The following is a 23791-nucleotide window of genomic DNA, read 5'->3' as shown; positions in this document are numbered from 1 at the left end:
CCCACCCTGGCCAGGTGCCCAGCAATGGAGATCTTGGCTGGCGGTGCCCCCGCATAGAGGAATAGGCACCCATGGGGGACGTCAAGTGGACATGGGCTTCCTGCCCGTGGCTGACCCTACAACGGAGGGGCCAGGAGGCCACTGCGACTGTGCCCTCCTGCTGCAGCATCTCTGACCCCCCTCACCCTGCCTGGGGCATCCAGGGGCCTGGCACTGGGGCCTCCTTGCTGGGGGAGCGGGGAGACGCACGTCCACACCGCCTGCACCGCCCGCAGTTTATCGAGCCGCGAACACACTGCTTGTGGGAGTGATAAGCCCGAGCCGGCTGGGAGCCTGTCACTCGCAGTTTGAGGTTAGAAATAATGGGACGAATAATTAGATCTCATATCGTCCTGCAGCCGTGTGGGATCCGGCACAGCAATTTTCTCACCCTCCCCCACTCATTAATATTCATTAGTGACTCGGGAGGCACCCTGCCCTGACGCCCAAGGGTCCTGGCTGGCGAGGGGGAGCAGGGTGCCTTCCCAGCCAGGGCAGGAGTTCCAGAGGAGCCACCTTGGCCATGATGCGGGCTGCCCAGCCTCGCTCTTACCTGTCCCCGATCCCAGCCATCCTCCCTGCTCCCTGCTTGCCCTAAGAGACGGTGGTCAGAGACTGTGTAGAGGAGGGGCGGGCACGCCCAAGGCCATGTCCCAGTGATGGCCATGGCCATGTACAACAAGCGCTGCCCACAGTGGGCAGTGGAGAGGCCACCGTGTAGCTGAAGTCAGGATGGACAGACTGGACCAGGGCTGCCCCAGGCCTCAGCCTCACCTCCCCCTCCCTGCCCCACTCCCTAGGGACAGGACCAACAGCAGACGGGTAGGTGGGGGACCAGGGCCCAAGAGTATAGGAAACCAGGCAGGCTGAGCACAGCGTGGGCCCCGCCTCCTCCCTGCTTCAGTTTCTCCTGGGTGTGATACTGCCCATCTAGTGGCTTGCAGAAGCCACAGGAGTGAGGCAGCCCTGCCCCCTGCCAGCCAGCAGGGAGCCCCCCGTCAGGGTGGGTGGAGGTATCCTGCTCTAGTTCCCAGAGCCCTGCAGGCTCCTCCATTCTGACCGCCCCGTCCTGTGTCTCCAGGACCGAGCCCTGCCCCTACTGGTGGTGGACGAGACCTGCTGGCTAAAGATGCTGCCCCAAGCCCTGACACAGGCTGAAGCCAACTGTGAGATCTCCAGGAAGGGTTGGTGTCCAGCGGTGGCATTCTGGGAAGGGGCAGAGACCTTGGGCTGGCCCTTACAAGGAAACTAGCATGGCGGGGACACCAGGGCCACACCGTTGTTAATCCCTGCTGTGACTGGGCACGTCCTGGCTCTGCCCCCAGGGCTCACACCAGGTTCTGCCCAGCCTGCCCACCTGCCTCCTCCTGGAAGTGGCAGCAGTGGAAGCAGAACTGGGGTCTTCCGACTCCTGCCCTCGGGCCAGAACGTTCCAAAATGAGCGCCCTTGCTGCTGTCAGGAGCGGAAAACGGGATAGGCACCTGAGCTTTCTTACCCAAGGGTGCCCCCCCGAGTGCAGAGGTCCTGGCACACAGGATCAGCTGTGGTTGACACTGCCAGCCGGATTCAGCCAGTCAGCACTGGCCTTCTCATGGGGGTCCATTCATGTGTTGACCACCTGGGAAGGATGGGGTCCCCCCAGGGGGTCCCAGGGTAGCTCGTCCCCAAGGCCCAGGTGCCTTTGCCTGCCCGGCACGCTCAGGCTAGTCCAGGCCCCTAGCCCAGCAGGCCTCAGCCGCCCTGGCTTCCACTGTCTGAGACTGCCCTCTGCAGGTCTCGACTGGCACAGCCACGCCTGGCAACCAAGCAGCTGGTCCCCCACCTGCCCAGTGTCCCGCCTTTCCTGAGAAGCCGGTGGCTGTGCTGGGGACCCTCGCAGGACAGGCAGGTGGCCAAGCAGGGAGCCAGGGCTGTCAGCACCAGCTCCCAGACAGCCGTGTCCTTGCAGATGAAGGCCTCTGGTGCCGGGTCACCAAGCCAGTGCCTGTGGGCGGACTCCTGAGTGTGTTCCTGGTGGACGAGCCCGGCAGTGTACCCAGCGAGCCTGTGAAGGAGCCGGCAGAGCCCACATGCCCAGCCCCTGCCAACAGCGACATCCGGCTGCTGCCCCAGCAGGCAGGCATGGCGTCCATCCTCGCCACGGCGGTGGTCAATAGTGAGTAGCCGGCCCTGGGCTCAGGCGGTCAGTGCAGCAGCACGGGTCGGGGCCGGCCCTGGGTGTAGCCCAGGAGACATGTGAGGGCAGCCCTGGTGAGGAAGCAGAGGGCCGACAGAGTCGGGTGCTCAGCCCAGACCCTTGCAGGTGGCAGCCCTGGGAACTTGCCCAGATGCAGCTGCCACCCCACAGAGGGTCAGGGCTCTTGGAGTCCTGGCTGGCCCAGGAGGTCCCCTTGGCGACCGCTGGGTCGGGCAGACGGTGTGGCCAGGGCTAGTGGGGCTATCTCTGGAAAGAGCCAGCCCAGCCCTGCCCCTGGGGTGCTGCAGCAGAGCCTTGGGGTCAGCCAGTGGGCTGAGGCTGGCTGGATCGCCCAGCTGTGAATGCCCCCCCACAGGAGCCCTGTGCTGCCATGTTGTCAGGTCCTGGGTGTCCTGGGACACTGGCCGCACTGCAGGTGCAGAGTCAGGGCCCCAAGTAATGGGGAAGGGCGTGGTACGGTGCAAAGGAGCTAGGGGGACATTCGGGCTGGAGACAGGGTCTCCGGCTGGTCCCCAGGCCCCCCAGGGGTCTTGAGGGCCAGGGATGACATTCCCTCAGGGGCTGCCTCCCCAGGGCGTCTGGCAGCTGACAGGCAGGGGACTTCCCTGTGACCCCATTCCATGTGCTGGGTCACACTGGCTCCCCCAGCGTCTCCCTATCCCTGCCTCCTGCCCCCAGAGGACGTCTTCCCCTGCAAGGACTGTGGCATCTGGTACCGGAGCGAACGCAACTTGCAGGCCCACCTGCTCTACTACTGCGCCAGCCGCCAGGGCAGTGGCTCCCCGGCCACGGCTGCCGCCGAGAAGCCCAAAGAGCCGTACCCCAATGAGCGCATCTGCCCCTTCCCGCAGTGCCGCAAGAGCTGCCCCAGTGCCAGCTCGCTGGAGATCCACCTGCGCAGCCACAGCGGTGAGCGCCCTGCTGGGGGGACCTGCTGCCGAGCCCCCTCATCCCCCCTGCTGCCAAGCCCCCCCAGCCCTGCGTGCCGCCCCTCACCCCCCCTGCTGGGGGGACCTGCTGCCGAGCCCACCCACCCCTGCCTGTCCCCTCACCCCTCACCCTGTGTCCCCCAGGAGAGCGTCCTTTTGTGTGCCTCATCTGCCTGTCGGCCTTCACCACCAAAGCCAACTGCGAGCGCCACCTCAAGGTGCACACGGACTCCCTGAGCGGTAGGTGGGCTGCAGGGCAGGGTGGGGGGCTGGCGTCCTGTGGCCCCAGGGCCCTGACATGGCAATGTGGCCCCCAGGTGTGTGTCACAGCTGCGGCTTCATCTCCACCACGAGGGACATCCTGTACAGCCATCTGGTGACCAGCCACATGGTGTGCCAGCCGGGTTCCAAGGGGGAGGTCTACCTGCCTGGGGGAGGCCACGCAGGTGAGTGCTGGGAGGAGGGGCCTGTGCGGGGCTGAGCCCCAGGGCCTGCCTGACCTGAGGTGCACCCTGGGCTCCTTCAGACAGCCTGGCCAGCTCCCAGCAGCACGCGGCCCTTCATGTGCCCCTGGCCTCCCCGGACCGGGCCCTGACACCCACCTCATCTCCAGGGATGGACCGGAAGGCTCTGGTGGAGGCCACCAATGGAGAAGCCAAGGGGGAGCCGCAGAACGGGGGCAGTGAGCCCCCAGCGGTCCCCAAGACCATCAAGCCAGAGGCCGCTGAGGAGCCCGAGGCAGCCCAGGAGCCCGAGGCAGTGCGCGCCCCCGGGGAGCCTGCAACCCAGACCCCATCACGGACACCGTCCCCGCCCAGCCCTGCCCCGGCCCGAGTGAAGGCTGAGCTGTCCAGCCCCACGCCCGGCTCCAGCCCGGTGCCCAGCGAGCTGGGCCTGGCCGGGGCACTCTTCCTGCCACAGTACGTGCTGGGGCCAGATGCGGGGGCGCCCCCCGGCCCCACGGCCCCGCAGGCCTCGGAGATCTTGGCTAAGATGTCTGAGCTGGTGCACGGGCGACTGCAGACGGGGGCGGCGGGGGCGGCGGCCCTGCTGGCGGGCACACCCAAGGGCGCCACGTGCTTTGAGTGCGACATCACCTTCAACAGCCTCAGCAACTTCCTAGTGCACAAGCGCCTGTACTGCTCCGGCCGCCGCGCGCCCGAGGAACCCCCGGCGGGGCGCAGGCCCAAGGCGCCTCCCATGGCGCCCCCCGAGCCCGATGCGCCGCGCTCCCCGCCTGGCCCCGGGGCGCGCGAGGACGAGGCAGGCGGTGCCGCCACGCCCGAGGCCGACACAGCCGGCCGGGGCAGCGAGGGCAGCCAGAGCCCGGGCAGCTCGGTGGACGAGGCGGACGACGACCCCAGCCGCACACTGTGCGAGGCCTGCAACATCCGCTTCAGCCGCCACGAGACCTACACGGTGCACAAGCGCTACTACTGCGCCTCGCGCCACGACCCGCCGCCGCGCCGACCGCCCGCGCCCCCCGCCGCCCCCGCGCGCACGCGCCGGCGCCGCAAGCTGCACGAGCTGCAGGCGCCCGGGGGCCCTGAGCCCGAGCCGCCCGCCTCGCCGCCCGCGCCCGCCGCCGACGGCCCCATCGACCTGAGCAAGAAGCCGCGACGCCGGTCCCCGGACGCGCCCGCGCCCGGTCTGTCCGCGCTGGCCGACTACCACGAGTGCACCGCCTGCCGCGTGAGCTTCCACAGCCTGGACGCCTACCTGGCACACAAGCAGTACTCCTGTCCCGCGCCGCGGCCCGCGCCCGAGCCACCCTCCGTCGCCTGCCCCTACTGCCCCCCAAACGGCCTCGGCCGGGACGACCTCATCGAGCACTTCCGCCTGGCGCACGGGCTGCTGGTGGGCAAGCCCGCGGCCGGCCTGGGGCCCGAAGCCCGGACGCCGGCCCACCGCGGCCCCCAGGACGGCCCCGAGCCCCGCGCGGCCAGCAGCAGCCCCCGGCCGGCCGCGCCGCTGTCCCCCGGCGCGCCCCCGGCCCCCGCGGACAAGGGCGCCGCGCCGCCCGTGCCCAATGGCAACCCCCGCTACTGCCGCTTGTGTAACATCCGGTTCAGCAGCCTGTCCACCTTCATAGCACACAAGAAGTACTACTGCTCCTCGCACGCCGCCGAGCATGTGAAGTGACCCCGTGCGGCTGCCACGTCCACAGGAGTGCGTGCAGCGAGGCGGCTGGTGGGAGCTGCTAGGGAGGCTGAGGCGGGGCGGACAGGGACCCTGCGGCAGTGGCTCGCACTGGCTCTGAGATCTGTGCCAGCCCAGCCGAGGTTGTGTCCTGGCCACTCTGCCGCCAGGTGGTTGTGGACACCCTGCGGCCCCCTGTCTCCTGGAGAATAAACACCCTTGCAACCCCACGGCCCAGCTGTGCCTACCCTCCCTGGACAGCTCATGTGCCTAGGCCACCGCTCCTGGCGGGGCAGCAGGATGCTTCTGGGCCTGCCTCTCTAAAGGCCCAATGGGGAAGCAGGTGTTTGGAGGGGGGAACCAGGGCAGGTGGCCACCCACGGCCTCTCCCCCAACATGCCCAGGTGGAGGGCTGTGGCAGGAAGTCCCAGCTGCCCCACATGCCTGCGTGCTCTCTCCACACACCTCGGCTTCCACGCGTGCCACGTGTGGACGCAGGACACCTCAAACCCTCAGCTCAGCTTGGTGACCGGGAACAGCCCCGGCCTGGGCTCTGGTTCTCCAAGTGGCTCCAGGGTTCTGCCTGAGGTTCATTAAGGATCCTGCAGGCCCCAACCCTTCTGTGCGCTGCAAAGCATCCCGTGGACCCCACACCCCTTCCCTACCCTGCACATCCCTGGGCGATGGCCACACTGTCCAGCCGAGAGCCCCTGGGACCCACTTGGCCAACACCCCATCCACCAGATGACCTGTCCTCCTGCCTCAGTCCAGCTCCTGGCCCGTCCATGTAGTCCCACCCACCACATGTTCTGCCCATATCACTCCTGTAGCCAGCTCACAGGTCCTGCGGCCCTGCCTGGCCCACTCGTGGAATCCCCTCAAGACCAGCCCCCAAAGCCACACCCCTGGTCTGGGTTCTCTCCCCAGAGCTGGGTGGGCTTCCCACAGACTGCTGGCCACGCTCTGTTGCACTCGCACATAACTGTTGCTGGCAGAAGGGAGTCCAACCCCATGGGCTGTAACTGGACATTTTAGGGCTGGCCCACAGGCTTGGTCAGGGCAGCCTCCTGCCCCAGACCCTTGCAGACCCAGCTGGCCTGTGTCTTCTCCCGCAGCCATGGTCCCGGGGCACTCGGGCCAGAGGAGCTGGGGGGGACAGCAGTGGGCAGTGGAGTCCCAGGGCAGCAGTGGTGTATGAATGCAGCCAGCCAGGGCACCCCAGTGCTGGCCTCACCGGGCCTGTACGGCTCAGCGGCCCAAATTCTGCCTGAGAAAGAGGAAGACCGTTCCCCGTCTGCCCTTCGGGGCTCAGAGCAGCACAAACCTGCCCTGGACGTCGGGCAGGAGGGCCGAGGTGAGTGGTCTCCCAGGTGGACCGCACAAGGTGACCGGTAGGCCCAAGCCTTGGACAGGTGGGACACACACGTGTCCCAGGGAGGACTAGCCACAGCACCTGTGGGTGGGCAGCTGCAGATCTGTGTGGGATGTGGGGCCCACGACTCCCAGAGCCAAGTGTGTTTCCAGCCACCATGCTGGCCTTCACCCACAATTCTGCTGAACACCGAGTTTGGTGCCCTGAAGGGCTGAAGAATGTTCTAGAAGAATGTTCTAGAAGAATGTGGCAGTTGGGGGAAGCATGCAGGAGGAGTGGCTCCCGAGGTGCCCAGGAAGTGACTGACTCTCCATCAGGCCCCATGTTGCCTCCCTGGCACAGCCTGGCTGCCTGCCAGTGGCTGCCAGTATCAGCAAGGGCACGACCTGGTGGCCATGCTGCTGACCTGGACAGGGCCACGCCTAGTTTGTGGTCACATGGCCCCCCATCCCCAGTGTGGGGAACCAGGCCACTTCCATACCAGCCCTGCCTCCACTTCCTGTTCCTGGCTCCGTAATCAGTGCTGTACTTCTTCCTCCGCAGGAGGTTCCTGGAGATCCCTCCCACCCACACGTGTGCCCTCCCCTGCCACCTGCATCTCCTCCAAGGCCACAAGGGCACACGGGGAGCTCTGACTGATGTCAAGGCTGGCTCAGGGCAGGTTTCCAGAGGCTTCAATTTCCCTTGGCTGGTGGCCCCCTGTGTGCCTGGCTGACCAGGGCCCAGTGCTGTCAGCTGGCCCGTGAGGGTCGCCTCCACAGGCTCTGCCATCAGGCCCTGGGGGCTGTTGGGGCCCCTTCCCAGGCACCTCCACATCCCTGCATCGCTGTGCACACCTCCTACCCTGCAAGGTCAGGAGCCTCTGGGCTGACTCCACATGGCAGACGGCTCAGCCTGTTGAGACCCAGGAAAAACCCTGGTATGGGATGTGCAGTCCCAGCTCCCACTGGGGGGCTCACCTGTGGAGAACAGCCTGGTTTGAGTCCCCTGCCGACCCCTGCACCTTCCACCCCATGGGCCCCACACTCCCAGGCCCACAGCAAGTGGAGTGCCCACGTCTATAGGTGCCTGGTGAGGAGCAGCTGTGGCTGTGATCCAGGAGTCCTGCTCACTGGATGCTGGAAGCCAGGCCTCCTGGGGGAAGCGGGATGTGGGTTCCCTCTGCATGTCCACCCTGAACTCGCCCTCAGACCCAGGCTCCTAAGGCAGGGGGAGCCATGTCCATGGCTTGAGTGACCGCTCCAGCAGACCCCGTTGAGTGGCTAACATGGGTGCCTGCCTCCCCGTGAAGGCACCGCTGTGGCATCCAGCGGTTCCCTGTGTGGGGCTCCGTCCACCCTGGCCCCGGGGCAGCTGCGAGTGCAGAAAGCAATGGGGCGGATGAGGGCTGTAGAGTGGCCAGTGCCTGCTGGGAGGCAGGGTTAGCAGACGGGTATGAGAGCTCCAACAGCCGTGCCCGCTAGCTGGCTGAGGGGGGTTTGTCCATGGTGCTGACGGGACCTGCACGTCCCAAGATGCCTCCCATGGTGCGGGCAGTTCCCCCAGGCTTGCGTATAGTGTGCTGACAGTGGAGACCTGGGGTAGGTGGGCAGATCTGGTGAACTCCAGGCGTGTCACAAACAAGTGGCTCTCCCAGCCAGCACCCTGTGCCCCCTGCATCCAGGACCAACACCCATCCCTGCCACCTGTCACAGCTCACACGAGGCCCAGGCTTCAAGAGGAGAAAACGGCATCGGGACAGGTAGCAGTGCTCAACACCAGCTGCGTGCAGACCTCGTTCTGCTGCCGCCAGTGGATCTGGGTACAGCTTTAAGGATACCCAGGGAGCGGGCTCCAACTGTGGTCCCCCCGGGCTCTGCGGACGTGAGCTGGTGCCTGCTGCCGTGGGAGCTGCCGGTTCTGGACTTCCACGCTAGAAGGGCAGCCCCTTCATTCAGCACAGGAAAGCAATTGCCATGGGGGACACAGGGCTTCCATCCAGCCAGGGCAGTGGCCATTCCCAGCATGCTATGTTGAGGTGGCACCGGGAACAGAACGGGAGCTGTCACAACCAGGACATTTTTTTTAATAATTGTTTTAAAGATTCATTTATTTTTATTGGAAAGGCAGATATACAGGGAGGAGGAGAGACAGAGAGGAAGATCTTCCGTCCGATGATTCACTCCTCAAGGGGCCGCAATAGCCAGTGCTGCACTGATCCGAAGCCAAGAGCCAGGAACTTCTTTCCAGGTCTCGCACGTGGGTGCAGGGTCCCAAGGCTTTGGGCCGTCCTCAACTGCTTTTCCAGGCCACAGGCAGGGAGCTGGATGGGAAGAGGGGCTGCCAGGGTTAGAACTGGCGCCCATATGGGATCCCGGCGCATTCAAGGCGAGGACCTTAATCACTATGCTATCGTGCCAGGCCCAACCAGGAACTTTTTAAAGGGGAAAAAAAATTATTGGGGGCCTGGCCCGATAGCGTAGTGGTTAAAAAGTCTCACCTTGAACACACAAGGATCCCATATGGGCGCCAGTTCTAATCCCAGCGGCCCCACTTCCCATCCAGTTCCCTGCTTGTGGCCTGGGAAAGCAGTCGAGGACAGCCTAAAGCCCCCTGCATCTGTGTGGGAGACCCGGAAGAGGCCCCTGGCGCTGGACCAGCCGAACTCTGGCTACTTCGGTCATTTGGGGCATGGAAGAATCCTCTCTGTAACTGGGCCTTTCAAACAGAGGAAACAGCTCTGAACAGCAGCGGCAACCCCGAGGGCTCGGTTTTCAAGGCACAGGGCTCTCCCCGCCATCCACGACGGCCTTTAGTCCCCAGACGTGCCAGGTCGTCATGGCTCAGGGCAGGAAGAGCCGCAACCCGTCAGGTCCCCAGACCCAGCTCAGCCACCCTTCACGGCTGGACGTCCATCCCAGCTACCTTGTCTCCATGCTGAGGGAGCGTGCCACAGGCCTCAGTGGCCCTCAACATGAGTGAAGAGACTGCTGGGACGCTGTCCGAGGCTCCTCTGGGGAGGGAGAGCTGGTCCCCAAGGCTTTGTCCTGCATTCTGTCTGCTCAGGCCACCCTCGCAGTGGACGGCAGAGAACCTGCACTTGCCCTTGGGGTTGACACAGCACAGGCATCCCAATGCCAGGTCCGGACTCACAGGCTGTCCCCCGACACCTGGGCAACCCGTGCCCTGCTCCTCTAGGCCTGGCTGCCCGTTGTTCGTAATCAGTCACTTGGCCTTTCCTGACCCAAAGAGTCAGCCACATCTAAGAACATGCTCTCGTGTGCTCTTGTGAAGCCGGCTGGACTTGTGGCCAGCCCGCCAGCTCCGGCCCCTCTGCGCTGGGTCACACACAGGCTGTTTCGGTGGGTCCTTTGCAAGGTCCCCTCCCGTGGGGTGTCCCTGTCTGCCCACCTCTGACCAAGGGTCTCCAGGGGGCACCCCAGGCTGCACCAGGTGCCCAGTCTTCGCCACAGGGGAAGCTGCCAAGTCCCGAGGTGAGCCTCCTGGAACCAGTGCTATGTGCCATTTTTCCTTGGAGGCACAGCAGCGTCCTCTTCACTGTCTCCAGGCAGCGGGCAGTCAGCGGGTGCTGATGCTTCTCTTGCAGGCTCCCGTTCCGAGGGCGACCCTGCAGCATACCCTCTGCACCCCACAGCGTCCCCTCTGCACCCTTGCAGCATGCCCGCTGCACCCCACAGCGACCCCTCTGCACCTCAGCAGCACCCCAATGCGTCCCCCTTGCACCCTTGCAGCATGCCCCCGCAGCACTCCCACAGCATCCCCGCTGCACCCCTGCAGCATCCCCTCTGAACCTCCCAAAGTCTCCTCTGCACCCCCCAACGTCTCCTCTGCACCCCCGCAGCATCCCCGCAGCACCCCGCGCCGCGCCCGTTCCCTGGCCGTGCAGCTCTGCGCAGGCGCCGTCCGGGAGCGCAGCCTCGGGCTCGGGTTCCACCCCCAGAGGGGCGGGGCGTCTGGTGGCGCCTGCGCAGTGGCGGGGCTGGATGGGAGCGCTCCGCGCGGGCGGGGCCGGAAGGAAGCGGTCGCGGGGGCGGGGCGGCAGAGGGAAGCCCGCCGGCCTGCCGGACGGCGGTCGCGGCCTGATGACGTCGCACAATGGCCGTCCTCCGCGGGTAGTGGAGCCCGTTTGTTCCTCCCGCGCCTGCCCGACAGCCGGAGCCTGTGAGAAGCGGAAGGGCCGAGGAGCGTCCTGTCCGCGGCGCCGTGGCCTCCTCCCCGCCCTCGCGCTGAGGTGAGTGGCGGGCGGCCGGGAAGTGGGGGTCGGGGCGGAGCGGGTCGGGCCCCGCCGCGCTGCGAGCGCGCCCGCCGCTGTCGTTTCTCTTCCGGGCCACTCGCGCGGCGGCTGCTGGCGGCGTCCGCCGGACGGGGGGAGCTCGGGGTGCTCTGGGATCCCGGGGGGCGGAGGAGCTCGGGGTGCTCTGGGATCCCAGGGGACCGGAGGAGCTCGGAGTGCTCTGGGATCCCGGGGGTTGGGGGAGCTCGGGGTGCTCTGGGATCCCGGGGGACAGCTGGAGGAGCTCCGGGTGCTCTGGGATCCCGGGGACAGCTGGGGGAGCTCGGGGTGCTCTGGGATCCTGGGGGGCCGGGGGCACTCGGGGTGCTCTGGGTGCTCTGGGATCCTGGGGGTTGGGGGGCCGTGGGTACTCGGGGTGCTCTGGGATCCCGGGGGCTCAGGGTGTAGGGAGCTCAGAGGTCTGCGGAAGCTTGCAGGAGGCTCATGGTGCGGGGAGCTAGGAGTTCAGGAGGAGCTCATGGGACCGGGGAGCTGCTGGTGCGGGGGGAGCTCAGGGGTTCCAGGAGTGTCGGGAGCTCGGGGATCCCATGGGTGCGGGGTACCAGGGGATCGGGCGGCTCGGGGGCCTCAGGTGTTGGGGTTCGGTGGAGCCAGGGCTGTGCCCGCGGGGCCCCTCACAGCGGGCGCCCGGGGTGTCTTGAGCTATCGTGGAAACTTGACTTTTCCTGCCACAGGTTGCTTTAAGTCCGCCTTGTTTAGCAAGCGTGGGTCACCCTCCCACGTGGAGGACCACCGCGGGGCTTGGGCAGTGCTGTGTGGGTGTGGAGGGCCCTGGAGTCCCCTCTCTTGCTGCACAGAGGAGACCCTGACTGGCCCATCACACTGTGGAAAAAGCTCTCGGCACACTGCACAGCCTCCGTGGGTCCCTTGGCGAGATGCCACCCTCTGGTGTGCATGCAGGGGCTGTCCCAGGCCGAATGCTTGGCCAGGACCTGTCCGGGCTTGGGTAGCACCAGGGAGCTGTCCACAGGCTCCACTCCCTCTGTGGGCGCTTGTCTGACCTAACCCCAATCCCAGCCCGGCACGGCAGTGACTCCGGAAGCCTGCTGGGTGCAGTGGGCATGTGGGTCCAAGGCCAAAGGCAGCGTGACCAGGGGACCCTGTGGGTCACAGCTTACACCTGGGTGGCGTGACTTTCCCGCCGGGTACCTACATGGAGCACACAGCAGGAATCTGCTGGGCTGATCTGTCCGTGGAGCCCAATGCCCTCAGTGGCACCTTGGACATGCCATGGTGTTTCATTCTCTTGGGGTGTGGTTTTCTCTGGCAGGTGTCCCCTGTGGACAGCGTGCACAGTGAGCCGCAGGAGACTGCATGGACAAGGTAGCATCTAGTCAGCAGAGCCCAGGGGGCTTCAGGCTCAGAGTCAGTGCCGTGTGGGGGCAGACATGCCCAGTAAACCGAGCTGGGAGTCCACAGTGCAGGCGGCCCTGGGCTTGTTGGGGGGGATGCGTGCTCTCCAAGGTCTGGGGTCCCCAGAGGGCCCAGGGGCAGAGGCCCGGTCCCCAGGCCTCACTGGGGAGCGCCGAGTTGACTGCACTCTGAGGGTGAGGAAGCTCCCTCCATCAGACGGAAGAGGCGTGTGGGCCTCGTGGGTTCTTTGTCCCTGCCACCCCGTGCTGTCCTCTTGGCATGGTCCCTGTGCCTCGGGAGGATTTCTGGGTTGAGCTGTCGTTAGTATGACTGGTGTTTGGGCTTGAGACAAGTGGAGCGCCGTAGATGACAGGTGTCCCGTGCCGACTCCCTGAAGTCATCCGGACCTTAGAGGTAGCAGATCAGATGGTCAGCCTTCCTGTGTGTAGGAAAAGTGGGAAGGCTGGGAAGCAGTGTGGAATGAGAGAGGGAGACAGGGACAACAGGGATGCTCCCTCGGTCCCCTGAAGGCCAGGCTGCTTGTGGGCTGTGGGTGGCTTGGTGGCGGGGGAGTGGCCGCTCGGGAGCGGCTGTGGGTGGCTTGGTGGCGGGGGAGCGGCCGCCCGGGAGCGGCTGTGGGTGGCTTGGTGGCGGGGGAGTGGCGGCCCGATTACTGCTGAGTGCTGCAGGAGACCCAGAGGGCTCTCCGGAGGAGCTGCGTGGCCGGGCTCTCCGGAGGCTTTCGGAGGTAGAAGCCTGTCTTGGCTCCTGCTACTTGGACTTCCTTGGTCGTGCTGTGTCTCACCAAGTCTGAAAGTGCACCTGCTCTGCGCCTCAGTAGGAAGCCGAGACCTGGCACACTGGTGGAGCTTCTGGCATCCTCTGCCCGGGTGCCCGTGTGGACATGGCCTGTGCTGTTCACCGGCCTGCTGGCGGTAGGCAGACATTTCAAGTTGGGCTCTTTTTACTCCGTGTCTTTCCAGACTGCGAGAGACGTGTTGGTGGTAGGTCCTTGCCAAGGTAGAGGAAGCAGTGTGGTCAGCAGAGGGCAGCAGCTGCAGGCTGCCTGTCCACGTGGTGCCAGGCCCAGGGAGGGGCAGTTGTAAGTTGGCTTAGGGACACTGTGGTGTCTGACAGTTGACTCACTTGAGAGAACTTTGTTTCTGGGGTTGCTGTTAGCTGGGAGGTGAGACCAGGAGCTTGCAAAGGTCACGCCCCTGGACTCTGCAAGTGGTTCAGGTGAGGGCCTTCCTGTGGGCGTTGGGGTGGCAGGGCCCAGGGCCTTCCTGTGGGCGCTGGGGTGGCAGGGCCCAGGGCCTTCCTGTGGGCGTTGGGGTGGCAGGGCCCAGGGCCTTCCTGTGGGCGCTGGGGTGGCAGGGCCCAGGGCCTTCCTGTGGGCGCTGGGGTGGCAGGGCCCAGGGCCTTCGTGGAGATTCGCAGACAGTGCCGTGTGGGGCACCGCTCTGCCAGCAGGCACTCGGTGTTTCATTCTTGTCGGACCAGCGGACAGGTGCTCCTACGCCCCTGTTTTTTTGTGTGAACGGTGGGTGTCCTGGGGCTACTTCCTGCAGGCCCCTGATAGCACTGCCTGGACGTGGGGAGTGTGGGCAGTCAGCTCAAAGTCGTTTCTGGCAGTCTCAGGGGTGACTTTAAAGTGATTCTTCCAGATACCCCGATGTCAGAGCAGGCTTTGGTCCTGGGGAGGCAGGGGGTTGAGGACAGAGGCCCGGGACCTGGCCGGTTGCTGACTCCTGGCTTTAGGCAGCCTGGGCTGTGCAGACACCGGAGCCAGCAAATGGAAAACCTTTCTATTCCCGTCTCTGTCTGCCTTTCAAATAAAATGCAAATAAGCAATAAATACAGCTGTGTGCATGCTTTGGCCAGATGAGCTGTCCCTCCGCCCAGTGCCTTACGGACTCTGCCATCCCTCAGCTAGAGGGCATTGGGTGGTTTGTAAGTTGCTGTTATTCCCAACCTCCTGAAGTGATGAGGCTTTTGATTTTGTTTTTGCTTTTTATTGGAAAGGCAGATTCACAGAGACGGAAAGATACAGAGAAAGGTTTTCTGTCCGCTGGCTCACTCCCAGTTGGCTATAATGGCCAAAGCTGACCTGATCTGAAGCTAGGAGCCGCTCTCGGGTCTCCCACCCAGATGCAGGGTCCCGAGGCCTTGGGCTGTCCTCCTCTGCTTTCCCAGGCCACAGGCAGGGAGCTGGATGGGAACCAGTACCCAATGGGATGCTGGCACTTGCAAGTGGAAGATGAGCCTGTTGAGCCACCATGCTGGCCCTGAAGTGTCTGGTTCTAATGTGTACTCAATTAGGGTGGCTTGTGCTCATGTCCTGCCTGCTGATGCTGCCTCTGCCAGGCCTTTAAAAGTGTGAACCTGGGAGGCGTGTCTGTCATTTGCACACACACACACACACACACACACGCGCGTGTGAGGCGTAAAAACTGCAGAGAACTTGTACCTAGAACACACGTCTAGCCTCACCCTGAGGGGATCTTGGGATGACTAACGTGACTGTGACCCTGTGCAGTACGTCCATGATGGGCTGTGGTGTAGGGCATTTTAGTCTGCCAGAACGTACGTTGGGCGGGCCCTGGTCCTGTTTGCTGGCCAGCCCCAGCAGAGGGACTCTGTTTACCCAGAGACTGTTTGGGGGTGTCTGCTCACCTCACCCACGGGGCCTGTGAGGCTCAGAGACGAGCAAACACTTGCCTTACTCCATCTGGGCTCATAAGAAGAGACGGGCCCCTCGGGGAGCCGCCGCCTGTGTGCTTAGGTGCTGTCGCTGTCGCTGCCGGGGCAGTCACGCTTCTGCTGGGCAGGTGTGCGGGCACCCACATGGGCACAGGACTGCCGGGAGGTCTTGAAGCTGTGCTGGCAGAGACCGCAGGGCCCCCTTGGAAATGGGCAGACTGTAACAGGAAGGAGCTCCAGACTGGGAGTCCCCTGAGCTGGCTGGGCTTTCAGCTGCCGCCCAGGCCCTGGGGTGGGTTTCCCCACTTCCTGAGGAGCTGCTGCCTGCATACCACGTCCTACTGCTCACCGGTCGGCCCCGTGCACAGCACCTGGAGGAGGGAGGGCAGGGCCACCGTGGCCGCGTGAGTGGGCAGAGGGCCAGAACCTGCTGTCCACACTGCTGACCCTCTGGCTGTGTCCTCTTGCAGAACCGCGGGTCCCGATGGATGTGGCCGAGAGCCCTGAGCGGGGTGCTCGCTCTCCCGAGGGTGACGAGGAGCAGCAGGGGCTCTCCGACGATGACATTCTCAGGGGAAGCGGGTCCGATCAGGATGCGGACGGGGCCGGGGAGGACGAGGAGCGGGCAGCCGGGGCGCCGGGCCCAGAGGAGGACCCCTCTGACGAGGAGGATGGAGCGAGTGAGGCCAAGTCTCAGGACCAGGACTCGGAGGGCAATGCCTTGAGCAGAGGCCCCGCACACTCCCCTTGTGAGGGCGAGGGGGAGGATGGGGAAGAAGAGCGGACGAGCGACCTCAGGGACGAGGCCTCGTCGGTCACCAGGGAGCTGGACGAGCACGAGCTGGACTACGACGAGGAGGTGCCCGAGGAGCCGGAGAAGGAGTCCGAGAGGGCTGCCGCCGAGGAGGAGGAGGAGGGGAAAGCGGGGGCCCCAGAGGCAGCCGGCCCAGAGCCCCCGGAGGCCGGCGCAGACAAGAGGAAGGGGCAGGATGACGGCGAGATCGATGACGGGGAGATTGAGGTGAGTGTGCGAGCCCTGACGGGGTGCCCACGGGCAGGGTGGACCCCTCGAGGCTGGCAGGCTTTGCTGCGGGCTCAGCGCGAGGGCCCTGGGTGTTCGGTACAGGGGTCCATGGGCAGGGCCGGCCCCCTCGTGGCTGCAGGCTCGGCCCCCGTGCTCTTGGGTCCCAGGCTTCAGGTACATCTTTGTGGACTGTATACCAGGCTGGAGTCCTCAAGGAGGGGCAGTCAGTTGGTTCTGGAGATGGCAAAGAGCCGGAACAGTTCCTTCTCGTTTGGTCTGTTGTTGGCACCTTCCACTGTGTGCTATGAGACTGGACCCAAGCCTCGGGATCAAGCGGAGCTGTGAGGCAGGGCGCGCCCTCCTGGGGCTGGGGCCATGGCCTGGGCATTGAGGAGACCCCATGCCAGGTGCCAAGCTTCTCCACAGTTGCTTCTGTGGGAAGGACTTGGTGTGGTGTAGGGGCACAGTGGGGATGCTGCCCAGCGATGTTTTCCAGAGTTGTTGCACGAGTTGGGGGCGGCAGGTGGAAGGGTGCTGGGCTCTCTGCTCTCCAAGGGAGAGTGTCATGGAGGCGGGGGCAGGGGGTCCCCTCAGCCTGGGGGGATGGCAGCTGCTGTGACCCAGGTCCTCTGGGCTGTGTGCTGCTCTCACAGCCTCCACTGTCCATTCATTTCAAGATCCATTTATTTTTATCTGAAAGGCAGTTAGAGAAGGAGAGAGGTCTTCCGTCCTCTGACTTACTCCTCAGATGGCTGCAGGGCTGGAGCTGAGCTGCTCGGGAATTAGGGGCCAGGAATGCTTTGGCTGCTGCCATGCTCTGCTGCTTCCTCAGTCACTAGCAGGGAGCTGGATGGGATGTGGAGCAGTGTTGTGAGGTGCTGCCTGCAGACGGGGGCTTTACCCGCTGCGCCGCAGTGCCGGCCCCTTGCTGTGCTGTCTGCTCTCGGTGGCTGTGCACAGGGTTGCTGCTCGGTGCGCAGGGACAGAGCTCCGTAGGGTGTGGGCACACGGAGAGGCCAGTGAGGGAGGCAGTCAGCACGGCTCATGCCTGTGCTCGTGCCAGGGTCACCCATGGGAGAGCCCAGGCCTCCACAGGGGCTGGCTCTGCTGCTCCTGTGACCTGAGGCCTGGGCAGGGCCATCAGATGGGGGTGAGGGGTACTTCAAGGGCCGTGCCCTGCACTGCAGCATAGGCGGTGGGTGTGAGCCCAGCGGACCCTCCATAGCTCCCTTGGTCTTGCTTTGCTGCCTGCCCCCCGAAATGGGAGTGTGAACTGCATACCCACTTCAGCTCTGCTGCCCACTGCCATCTGCTCGGTGCTGTGGGACAGCAGCCCTTGACCTGCTGGCAGTGGGGGCGCCCTAAATGTGCAGCCATCCCCCATGAGAGCACCCTGACGTCAGCCCGCCGCCATGTGCTGCCTCGTCCTCTTGGCTGGCTCGGCTGCCCACCTTAGCGCCCTCATCAAAGTCGCATACTCTTCAGGCGGACTTTCCGCCATCCCACCCTCAAGACGAAGGCCTGTGTGGCCGGAGACCTTCACCCAGGGGCCCAGCTCGCAGGCAGCGTCCCTCTGGGGCTGCGAGCACATGGGTTCAGCCTGCTGGACCAGACATGTTCTGGTTGAGCGCCCTAGGGTGAGGTGCTGTGCCTTGGGGTCTCCACTGGAGGGCTGTTAGTATCCAGACTCTGCAGGGACCCAGCCTGGAGGATGAGCCGGCACAGGACCCCTCTAACCCTGCTCAGCCTCCTGCTCTGCAGACCTGCTCCTAGCTGGGGCTCTGCTGCTCACCCTCAGGGCCAGGTCACTCCCGATGGAGTCCAAGCACGGTGCCCTGCTGCCCAGTGGCTGCCGCACCGCATTGAGGCCATGCTGTTGGGGGCGCTCCCCCATTGCTCCGTGAGGAGGAAGGTTCCCGTGGTGAGGTCTGCCCTCTGGCCTGATGCCCCGCCCTTCCCTGGACTCCCTGCCCCTCAGATGCCCTTAGTGTTTCGGCCTCAGATGGACTGGGCTTCGGTTGCAGCTCGTCTGATGATGCAGTGAGCCCTGAGTTAAGGCCAGGGCTCCTAGCACAGCTGGCCCTTCACAGAAGCCCAGGAGGCGCTGCTCGCCATGCGTCTGGGGGAGCCCATGTGACCCTGACGAAGGACCACGGGTCATGTGCGCCCATGCACGTGGCCATGAGCAGGAAGCCCAGCCCTGCCTTGGGGCTGCTGAGGTCCGGTGCTCCCGCCCTGCCCAGGTGGCTACTCAGTGCTCCCACAGGGGCACCGTGGACAGGCTGCTGCCCTGACCGTGACATTCATACACACGTCTGTTTTGCAGTCCTTGCTCCTCACGGTTTATGCAAGGTGTGGTGTGTGGGTATCCTGGGGGCTGTATCTATCTGATTTATTTACATTTTTATTGAAAAGGTGGAGCCCGGCGCAATAGCGTAGTAGTTAAAGCACTCGCCTTGCATGCTCAGCATCCCATATGGGCGCCGGTTCTAATCCTGTGGCTCCTCTTCCCATTAAGCTCCCTGCTTGTGGCCTAGGAAAGCAGTTGAGGACGGCCCAAAGCCTTGGGACCCTGCACCCGCATGGGAGACCCGGAAGAGCTCCTGGCTTCGGGTTGGCTCAGCTCAGCTCCAGCCTTTGCGGCGCTTGGGGAGTAAACCATCAGACAGAAGATCTTCCTCTCTGTCTCTCCTCTTCTGTATATCTGCCTTTCCAATAAAAATAAATAAATCTTAAAAGAAAAAAAGAAAGAAAAGGAAAGGTAGGGAGAGAGATCTTCCATTCTCTGGTTCAGTCTGTACCCAGGACAGCTGGGGCTGAGCCGAGCCGAAGCCAGCAGCTCCATCCGGGTCTTCTCGATGGGTGCAGCAGCCCAGAATGTGGGCCGTCCTGGCTGCTCTCCAGGACATCAGCAGGGAGCAGCCGGATGCTGGTGTTGCAGAGCGTGTGCCACAGCCCCAGCCCCCCGTTAGCTCTGTAACTGAAAGGCCATGCCCCCCGTTTGTGGATGTGTGGGGCTGTTGGGTGCCCCTGGGAGTCGCCAGGTCTCTGATCTGTGGTCGTGTGGGCCTCTGTCCTGAGATGCCGCTTTGCTCCCCAGCTCGGCTCCCAGGGGGCAGGTAAGGTGGAGTCTGTCTGTCTGTCTTTCTTTCTTTTGTTTTTTGAAGATTTGTTTTTTTCCATTGGAAAGGCAGATTTTATGGAGAAAAGGAAACAAAGATCTTCTATTTGCTGATTCACTCCCCAGTGGTCACAACAGCTGAGCTGAGCTGATCCAAAGCCGGGAACCCCCTCCAGGTCTCCCACGCGGGTGCAGGGTCCCAAGGCTCCGGGACGTCCTCGACTGCTTTCCCAGGCCACAGGCAGGGAGCTGGACAGGAGGCAGGGCAGCTGGGACGGGAACTGTGCCGTCATGGGATCCCGATCATGCAAGGCAAGGATTTAGCCACTGGGCTACCATGTCAGGCCCTGGAACTTATCAAATACAGTTTTGGTTTTTTTGCTTTGTAGGGAAACGTGTGCCCCTGAGCTGGTGCAGAAAGCACGTGGCAGGGAAGCACACTCCCTGTTTGTGTCCGGAGGGAATGCTTCTGTGGGCCCAGCATGGGGACTCGGGCTGAATCCTCACACCGTACCGCTAGGATCCCATATGGGCACAGTTCATGTTCCCGCTGCTCCACTTCCATCCAGCTCCCTGCCTGTGGCCTGGGAAAGCATCTGAGGACGGCCCAAAGCCTTGGAACCCTGTACCCGCGTGGGAGACCTGGGAGAATCTCCTGGTTTCAAGTTATCTCAGCTCCAGTCATTGTGGCCACTTGGGGAGTGAACTGGTGGATGGAAGATCTTTGTCTCTCCTTCTCTTTGCAAGTCTGCCTTTCCAGTCGGAATAGACAGTAACTCTAAACTGCTCTGCTGACTGTTTCAGGATACTCGTATTAGACACGCACTGTGTGTATGTGAAAGGCTGAGTTCCTGAGCGAAGGAGAGCCAGGACATGTGTTCACTCACTCCAGACAGGGCGGGCCTGGCCACGGCCGGGACTTGCCCTGTGGGTGCACCTTCTGCTCTCCTGGCGCATCAGCCAGGAGCAGGAGCGGGATTTGAACCGTTGCCCAGATGGGAAGATAGCTATTCTACAGCACCAGCTCGCTATAAAATACCTTTTAATAACCAGATATTTTCAAGGAAGAATTCTTGTGGTGCCCACACCCAAGATTGGTCACGAGTGGGCAGACACAGTCCTCTGCCGGGGGGTGTGGTGTGCAGACCCATCGTGTAGGGAGCTCAGGGGAGGCTGTCTCAAAGAAGGGGACTTGGGCCTTCACCCAGAAACCGGAATACCGCAAGTGAGCTGGGCGTTGACGAGGAGGCTTTGCCTGACCTGGTGTGGGTGGGACCGTGAGGAAAATACGGAGTGGGTGGTGTCACTACTAGGGGCGAGACTGGGCAGGGATTTGGCTGAGTTAGTGTTCAGGAGATGGACACGGGGGCTTCAGATGGCCCCTGAGGCCTTGGCCCTTAGGCCCTGTGTGTGGAGGTGCCCGTGTGGGTCACGGGCTGTGTGTGGGTGTATGTGTGTGTGGGTGTGTGGAGGTGCCTGTGTGGGTCACGGGCTGTGTGTGTGTGTGGAGGTGCCTGTATGGGTCACGGGCTGTGTGTGGGTGTATGTGTGTGTGGGTGTGTGGAGGTGCCTGTATGGGTCACGGGCTGTGTGTGGGTGTATGTGTGTATGGGTGTGTGGAGGTGCCTGTGTGGGTCACGGGCTGTGTGTGGGTGTGGAGGTGCCTGTGTGGGTCACGGGCTGTGTGTGGGTGTGTGGAGGTGCCTGTGTGGGTCACGGGCTGTGTGTGGCAGGTCTCTCACCTTGTTCTGTTCCTCCTGGTGGTGCCCGCAGTGCCCGGCATGGCTGCGTCTCTTGCTAAAGCCACTTTCCCTTTGCAGGACGATGACTTGGAGGAAGGGGAAGTGAAGGACCCAAGTGACAGGAAGGTGAGGCCTCGCCCCACCTGCCGATTCTTCATGAAAGGTAACTGTGCTGTGTCCCCTGCTTGTCCTTCCTGGGCTCTGTGCTGTGCAGGGCTGCCCTGGCGGGCAGGTCGAGGGCTCAGGCAGCTCCTGGCTTAGCACGTTGGCCCTTCTGCTGGCTGCTCCGTGGAGAGGATGAGGAGCCAGGCAGCCTGGTGCCGACAGCAGTGGAGGGGAGCACGCTGGGCCTGTGGGGGCTGCCCGCCCAGGGCCAGGGCCAGGGCCAGGAGGGCGCCATCCTGCAGGTGGCAGTTTGGCCTGTCCTGTTTGAGGTGACAGACTGGCAAGGCCCCGTGGCTGACGCGATCCTGGCTCCTGGTGTCATCTCCCACATTCAGATGTAGCCGTGGACAGGACAGCCTGCGGGGCTGGTCTCAAGTGCGACAGTGGGGCACACGTCTTGGACAGCGTGGCCCTCAGATGAGCTCTGCCACCCAGGTGGCGGTCGCCGGGCCCTGGTGTGCCGCCCTGAGCTCACACACGCTCCCTGTACTTCTCTTACAGATGAGGCAGCACTGCCCATCCTTCCTGCACCACTGTCAAATTCCATCCCCTTCCGAGGCCAGGTGAAAGGTACAAACGCCCTGCGCGCACTCCCTGGTGCCTTCAGCCCCTCCAGAGGCCACACTGGGTTCTCCTGGATCCAGACCCCGGCTGGGCAGCCAGGAAGGACAGAGCGGCTTGAGGGACAGGGTACCCCAGTGCCTCAGGATGTCAGGGGCTGGGACTTGGGGCCTGAACACCCCTGCCCTGAGGGCTGGCTTCTCAGGATGTGAGTCCCATGTGAGTGTGCTGGGCCCACTGTGCGACTGCCTGCATCGAGCCCCCGCGGGGTGCGGCTAGGGCAGTGGACCTGGGGCTGGCACGCAGGTGTTGCCTCAAGGCCGCCGAGGTGTGTGCAGGGCTGTCCTAGAAAGCAGACGGCACCCATCGTTTAGGACGTGCGGTTTTGCAGTTGTCAGACTCTGAACTGAAGCAGAACGCGTCACGTTGGCGTGTGAACGTGTAGCAGCTTCGGGTGACAGTGATTGGGAGAAGCCCACCTCTGTGTCTGCAGTCATCCCACAGGCACTGCTCACGGGCAGAACTGGCTCTGGCGGTGGGGGCCATAGTGTCCACTGTGGGAGTGCCACACCGGGAGCCTGGGACTTGCACTGCCTGGCCTGGGACAGCAGCAGTGCAAATACAGGGATGAACCCAGCGTAAGAGCTGCAGAAATCCGCAAGTTTCTGGGTGGACAGTAAATGCCCTGGCCGTTGGACCGGGCTGGGTAAGGGCTGGTCTGGGTCCGAGCCCACAAGGGGGAGGAGGAGCAACCTTGCTTGCGGCTTCCTTGGGCACGGTCAGTGCTGTGGCCGGATGTCCCCTCCCTCGTGCCGTTTGGTCCGTAGGGGGTCTCCTCCATGGGTGCAGGGCCCCAAGCCTTTGGATCATCGGCCACTGCTTTCCCAAGTGCTTCAACAGGGAGCTGCGTGGGAGGTGGGGCAGCTGGGGCTTGAAATGGCAATCACACGGGGTGCCAGCCTTGCCGGGGAAAGCCGAGTGCTGGGCCACAAGCCTGGCCCCTGGTCATATGTAGAATATGTTATATATTATATTATATATAATGGGTTTTTAAAATTAATTTATTTTCATTGCAAAGTCAGATATATAGAGGGGAGAAGAGACAGAGAGGAAGATCTTCCATCTGATGATTCACTCCCCAAGTAACTGCAACAACCAGAGCTGAGCCGATCTGAAGCCAGGAGCCAGGAGCTCTTCTGGGTCTCCCACACGGGTACAGGGTCCCAAGACTTTGGGCCGTCCTTGACTGCCTTTCCAGGCCACAGGCAGGAAGCTGGATGGGAAGTGGGGCTGCCGGGATTAGAACCAGTGCCCATACGGGATCTCAGCGCTTTCAAGGTGAGGACTTTAGCCACCAGGACACTGCACCAGGCCCAGCTATTTATTTTTTAAATAAACTTTGTTTTTTACTTAGGTTGAAAAGCTGAGTTATGGTGGTAGGGGTGACAGAAGGAGAGAAATTGTCTACCCACGTTCACCCCCAGCTGTGCTAGACCAAAGCCAGGAGCCCGTGGCCTGGAGCTTCTCTGGTCTCCCCCGTGAGTGCAGAGCCACGAGCACCTGGGCACCCTCTGCTGCCCTCCCGGGCGCCTTGGTCGGGGAGCTGACTAGGAAGTGGGCGTTGGCACGCCTGGTGCTGTGCGTGGCCGTTTTGTCTCCTCTTTCTGTTCATCCACAAAGGACTGGCAGTGTTTTGTTGAAGCTGTGTGCCCGTGGGGCTCCGAGGCCTCCCTCTGAACAGCACTGGCCTCGTTTCTGCTCCTGTATCACCTGACCGATGCACATGATGAGGGGCTGTGGTCCTGGACCGTAGTGGCGCCCTGGTGGCCGGGTGCAGTGAGCTGCAGCTTCGTCCTGGCTGGCTCCTGGCTCTGGCTTTGACTCGCTCCAGCCATTTCAGAAGGGTGTGAGCAGGAGACATTGCCTTTCACTGAATGTCTTAAACAGTCTTACCATCTTGGGACTGGAGCAATAGCCTAGTGGCTAAAATCCTTGCCTTGCATGAACCAGGACCCCATGTGGGTGCCAGTTCGTGTCCTGGCTGCCCCACTTCCCATTGAACTCCCTGCCTGTGGCCTGGGAATGCAGTGGAGGACAGCCTAAAGCCTTGGGACCCTGCACCCACATGGGAGACCCGGAAGAGGCTCCTGG

The 23791-nt window shown here is 63.4% G+C and overlaps 2 protein-coding genes across 4 annotated transcripts in view; both read left to right on the top strand.

Moving 5' to 3' along the window:
* The window catches only part of ZFPM1 (zinc finger protein, FOG family member 1), a 34171-nt gene extending 28816 nt beyond the window's left edge, over positions 1–5355 (top strand). For both annotated transcript variants that reach the window (XM_058674616.1, XM_058674615.1), the window contains 6 exons: positions 1121–1223; positions 1989–2195; positions 2916–3146; positions 3311–3406; positions 3484–3612; positions 3780–5355. In XM_058674616.1, coding sequence (XP_058530599.1) covers positions 1121–1223; positions 1989–2195; positions 2916–3146; positions 3311–3406; positions 3484–3612; positions 3780–5308 — 2295 coding nt within the window. In that variant the 3' untranslated portion in view covers positions 5309–5355. The remainder of the gene's footprint in view (positions 1–1120; positions 1224–1988; positions 2196–2915; positions 3147–3310; positions 3407–3483; positions 3613–3779) is intronic.
* Positions 5356–10719: 5364 nt separating this feature from the next.
* Positions 10720–23791, top strand: part of ZC3H18 (zinc finger CCCH-type containing 18) — a 35154-nt gene continuing 22082 nt past the window's right edge. Inside the window, exons 1-4 of one of the 2 annotated variants that reach the window (XM_058674182.1) lie at positions 10720–10908; positions 15498–16048; positions 20993–21077; positions 21581–21649. In XM_058674182.1, coding sequence (XP_058530165.1) covers positions 15512–16048; positions 20993–21077; positions 21581–21649 — 691 coding nt within the window. In that variant the 5' untranslated portion in view covers positions 10720–10908; positions 15498–15511. The remainder of the gene's footprint in view (positions 10909–15497; positions 16049–20992; positions 21078–21580; positions 21650–23791) is intronic. The other variant, XM_058674183.1, reaches the window with a different exon arrangement.

This window comes from Ochotona princeps, chromosome 16 (assembly GCF_030435755.1).
Source record: "Ochotona princeps isolate mOchPri1 chromosome 16, mOchPri1.hap1, whole genome shotgun sequence".
Lineage (NCBI taxonomy): Eukaryota > Metazoa > Chordata > Mammalia > Lagomorpha > Ochotonidae > Ochotona > Ochotona princeps.
The sequence above is the reverse complement of the archived record's forward strand: the minus strand, read 5'-3'. Positions and strand labels throughout refer to the sequence as shown.